Source organism: Elephantulus edwardii, unplaced genomic scaffold, assembly GCF_000299155.1.
Source record: "Elephantulus edwardii isolate Elephantulus edwardi_28Jun2011 unplaced genomic scaffold, EleEdw1.0 scaffold00375, whole genome shotgun sequence".
NCBI classification, from domain to species: Eukaryota; Metazoa; Chordata; class Mammalia; order Macroscelidea; family Macroscelididae; genus Elephantulus; species Elephantulus edwardii.
The window spans coordinates 931,551-936,345 of record NW_006400125.1 but is presented as its reverse complement, the minus strand read 5'-3'; the positions used below and the strand labels follow the sequence as shown (position 1 = coordinate 936,345).

General features: G+C 49.5%; 1 protein-coding gene across 1 annotated transcript in view; it reads right to left on the bottom strand.

Moving 5' to 3' along the window:
• The window catches only part of ADCY2 (adenylate cyclase 2 (brain)), a 388,416-nt gene extending 384,298 nt beyond the window's left edge, over nt 1-4,118 (bottom strand). The window contains exon 1 of the mRNA XM_006902167.1: nt 3,927-4,118. Coding sequence (XP_006902229.1) covers nt 3,927-3,977 — 51 coding nt within the window. The 5' untranslated portion in view covers nt 3,978-4,118. The remainder of the gene's footprint in view (nt 1-3,926) is intronic.
• Nucleotides 4,119-4,795: the final 677 nt, after the last annotated feature.

Sequence of the window (4,795 nt, the reverse complement as noted above, 5' to 3'; positions counted from 1 at the left end):
TTACTTCCTCAGACGTGTGGAGCTGAGGGGCTGGGGGCAGACACACAGCACCCCAAGCCCCAAGCCCACTGCCCTCGGCTTTTTCAAGGCCGGCATGTCTACAGGAGCCAAGGGCCACATTTTTCTCCCATGGAGTTCAAAGCACCCACCTTCTGAGAAATCATGGGACACTTTAACCACGGCATGAGTGGAGCTCCTCTCCTGACATTTCATAAACATGGGCACACTCCTCCTACAAAGTGTACTAACTCTCAAAACCCTCTGCAGGGTCAGCTGTTGGTCTGTTCCAACTCAATGGCGAACCATAACCGGTGGCCTCGTGCTAGATACACAAGCCAAAGGCACAGGGGTTTGAATCCAACAGTTGCCCGAAGAAGAAAGATGATTATTCTCCTCCCATGGGTCTTGTTGTTGTTGTTATGTGACTCGTAGCGACCCTATGTACAACAGCCCTAAACTCCGCTCTGTCCTGTGCCAGTCGCACTGTCTCTGACACTCCCATCTCGATTACCCCAGTCACTGAATCAATCCACCTCATAGAGGACCTTCCCCTCCTGCGCCGTCCCTCCACCCTCCCAAGCATGGTGTCTCTCTCCAAGGACCGGTCTCTCCTTACAACATGTCCAAAGTATGTTAGATGGAGCCTCAGAATCCTTGCGTCCAAGGAGCCGCCTGGTTTAACCCTCTCCAGGATGAATCTGTTTGTTTTCCTAGCGGTCCATGGTACTCTCAATACTCTTCTCCAGCACCACAGCTCAAAGGCATCAATTCTCCTTCTATCCTCCCTAGTCATTGTCCAACTCTCTGATGCATAACAGGTGATTGCAAAGACCATGGCCTGTATCAGTCGCACCTTAGTCTCCAGAGAGACACCATTGCTCTTCAGTATCCTGGAGAGGTCCCTAACAGCAGACTTTCCCATCGCGATATGTTTGTGTTTTTTTTTTTTATTTCCTGGCTGCTGGTGCCAAGACTGTTGACCATGGAGCCAAGCAAACTAAAGCTGTGTACAATCTCAATCTCTTCACCATCCATCCTGATGCTCCCAATTGTTCCAGTGGTGAGAATATTTGTCTTCTTGACATTGAGCCTCAATCCATACTGGAGGCTGCAGTCCATGGGACTCACTGCCTCTAAAAACCTGCTATGGTTCGGTTACAACCGACAGTACACAATAACACAACTAATGAACTTTGGGGCACTCTGGTGGCTTAGTCACCCAAACGTAATGCCTGTCTGGAGGTCTGAACCCACCAGCAGCTCAGCGGAGGTAACCCGGGCAATCTCTTCCCATGCAATTACAGCCTTATGAAACCCCTGGTGGGTCAACTGTGGGTGACTCCAACTCAGTGGCCACTGAATTAACTGCATTCATTAATATCACTGAAAGAGTAAACAACTGAGTGAATGAGCTCGTCCATTTCTCCTGTCGTTACAGGCCCCTCCTCAGTCAGTTCCAACTCAGCCGTCCTCATGACAGAGCAGAACTTCCCTGTGGAGATTTCAAGGCTGGAGGGTTCGAACCACTGAACTGTAATTAGCAGCTGAGTGTTCAACCCCATGCACCACCTGGGTACTCCTACAGAGGAGAGAACGGGCCCCCAAACAGGACTTTCTGGTGCTGAATGAAACCCTTGTATAGAGTGAACCCAGCACCCAGGCCAGGCTGCTGAGAACGAACAGATGTTTCCACGGTTGTATTAGGTCCAGAGTTTATCCTTCCAAACAGGGTGCCAGTCTCCCCCAGCACTACCCACCATGCCTCCGGGAGAGTGTCTCAGCGCCCACTACAGATCCACGCCTCCTGCCTGACCAGACAGCAGCCTTCACTGGGCAGGTGCCTGCAGGGTCAGGGGCTGGAGGATGCAGCTTCGGTCTCTCTGCACTGCTGACGTCTGGGGCCCAGAGCAGTGCAGGTTGGTGGTCAGCACGCCCGGCCTCCACCCTGGAAGCCAGGACGAATCCTCATCCCCCTGCGTAACTGACAACGTCCCCAGACACTGTCAAACGGCAGCTGGGGCCCAAATCACAGAATGAGCTAATGAAATCTCCTCTCCCACTCCCTGGTACCCGGGCCCTGGGCAAGGGCTTCCATGCCCAGGTCTCTGTTTCTGGTGGCCCAATGGTTACACATTCAGTGCCCAACTTGAAGGCATGTGCTTCAAAACCCCTGGCCACTCCCCTGGAGAAAGAAGTGGCTGTCTGCTTTCCTAACCACCTCCCACTCTCCCGGTGACACCAGGGCGTCCCGACTGACTCCTGGGACCTTTTTAGGAGGAGACTGCCCATGCTCCTCCCACGGATCTGCCAGCGGGTTCAAACCACCAGCCTTTGGGGTTTAGCCCGACCTGAAATGCACCACACCTCCAGAGACAGCCTTGTAAACTCTGGGGAAGTTCTCAGTAGTAGTGGTTAGGGTCAGAGAGGACTAAGGAAGGATCGCAAGGAATCAGGAAAGGAACCCAAGCAGCAGCTGACAGAGCCAATCAGTGCACATCAATCATCGACCTAGTTCCAAGGACCAATGAGAATGCAGCAAAAAGCCCACCCACCGCTGTATCCGGCACAGACATGAAGGCTGAATCAGGATGCTCTAAGACCTGCACAGGTGAGGGCCCAGGGGGCTGCAGCATCTGTTCCCACCTTTCCAGACGGACCCACTCTCATCTTCTGAGAGCATCTCTTTCTTTTTTCCCCATTATTATTATTATTATTAATTTTAATGAAATTTTACAGACTTTAGATTTCCATTCATTCATTGTTGCACTTTTCTCCCTGCCCACCCCTCATCCCCCAGTACTCTCTTCTTTTTAAAAAGTAAAAGAAAAATTCTTTCATTGTTTTATAATCCCTTCCCCAGGTCCACTCCACTATGCAGCCTTTGTTCTGGACACCTGTCATGACAATAATACCTAATCATATATTCTTAATAACCTTTCTTCTGTCTTCAACTATCCTTCTGTCTGTATATATGTTCTTTCTCCATTTTTGTAATACTTATCTTGGGAAGCAGACTGCCTAGAGTGTGCCTGGCTAAAGAATCAGGTCTGGGAACCCCCTGGTATCTTAATAGAACTAGACTGTGATCCGTTGGAGTCCACTCAGATGGGACACTCTGCACCCAGCATCGAGACCCCACGGCGCCTGTGTCAGAGAGCTGGAGTGGGGAATTGAGCAGATCAAACGCAGAGCAGGACCGAGCACAGAGGTGACAGACCCAGGCGCCCTTTGATTGTGTCTAGACGTTGATGGAGATGATCCACCCCGAAGCCCCGGAGTAGGGAGGAGCCAGCCTCACCCCAAAGATGGCTAGTTGCTGTTGCTAGCTACTACGCTCCTGTTAGCTGCTACGAGGTGACCTCTGGGTTCTCCCCTCAACATCCTCTCTCTGTGAACAGTCATAGGACAATTTGGGGATGGCAATCGTGATGACAGAACAGCATTAAAAACAATTACTGAATTAGATGTAAGAAGGTTAAAAGGACAAAATCCCTTTTACCTATTTATTTACGACATTTAATGATCAGAGGCATATGCTGAATACAAGTGGACGGGCTAAGAGTCGTCCCAGGAGCTTGGGAAACGCTAGCACACGGGTGGGGTGTCTTCTGATGAAGGGCAAGCCCCTTCCTCCTGTCCTCTCTCCTCCATGGATACACTCACCATCTTCTCATGGTTCTCTGGGTCCCTCATCTCTGGAGGGTCACCTGCTGTTGGAACCACCCTGCACACGGCCATAAGTACTTCCAAACAATAAACATTTGTGGTGCAAAGATTCCACTCCCTGGTCAAATCTCTAACCTAGATCACTTCAAGCTCTCAAAGTCACCACAGACAGTTCACTCCAAGACTCAACGTTCACGGAATCAGGTATGTCACAAAGCAAGGCACCAGTCAGAATGGACCAAAAGAGCCTCCAGCCTTACCTGGTCCCAAGGTGAGATGGTACCTCCAAAGCACATGAACAGGTATCCCATGGCGACGAGACAGATCCATATCACCAGCGAGAAGAGGCGTAGCAGCTTCTTGAACACAGCTTCGATGCAGACGAGGATGAAGATCGCAAAGAAGATGGCCAGGGCCGTGGGGACGGTGATCAAAAACGCCACGTGGTCTTCAACTTCCTAAAAAGAAGAAGGCACACGAGAACGGTTACGGCGGAAGACGCCCTGAGCCCGCGGACTAGGGCGACTGGCTTCCCCCCAACACTAACGGGTACCAGAGCACGTGATGTTGAAAGGGCAATTTCAAAAGTAGGACAGCGGGAACTTTGGAAAACTCGAGAGTCCTATTAAAGAACCACATGTTAGGTCTAAGTTAACCACTAAGGATATTCAACTCACGCAACACAGAAGAACATCAATCTTAAACTTCCTCTCATACAAAATGAGATTTTAGTCAAAATTGGGAGCAAAACAAGTAAAGGAGAAAGCCTTACAATGGGGAGAAAAGGAAATCTTGGCAGCCCAACCCAGACAAGAGGTCAGAAAGGCAATTACAAAAGAGACAGTTTTATATTTATATAAAAAGTTAGGTTCTCATGATAACTAAAGAGAATATAACAAGAGTCCACAATTATGGTTGCATAGTGGAGTGTACTTGAGGCGGTGAGACGGATGCGGAGAGATTGTATATCAAAGAAAAAAATTTTTTTTCTTTTACTTTTTTCAAAGAGAGGAGTGAACTGAGGCGGGGCGGGGCAGGAGGGAGGGCTGGGCAGGGAGAAAAGTGCAACAAAGAGTGAATGGAAATCCAAAATCTCTGTAAATGTTCATTAAAATAAAATCTAAAAAAA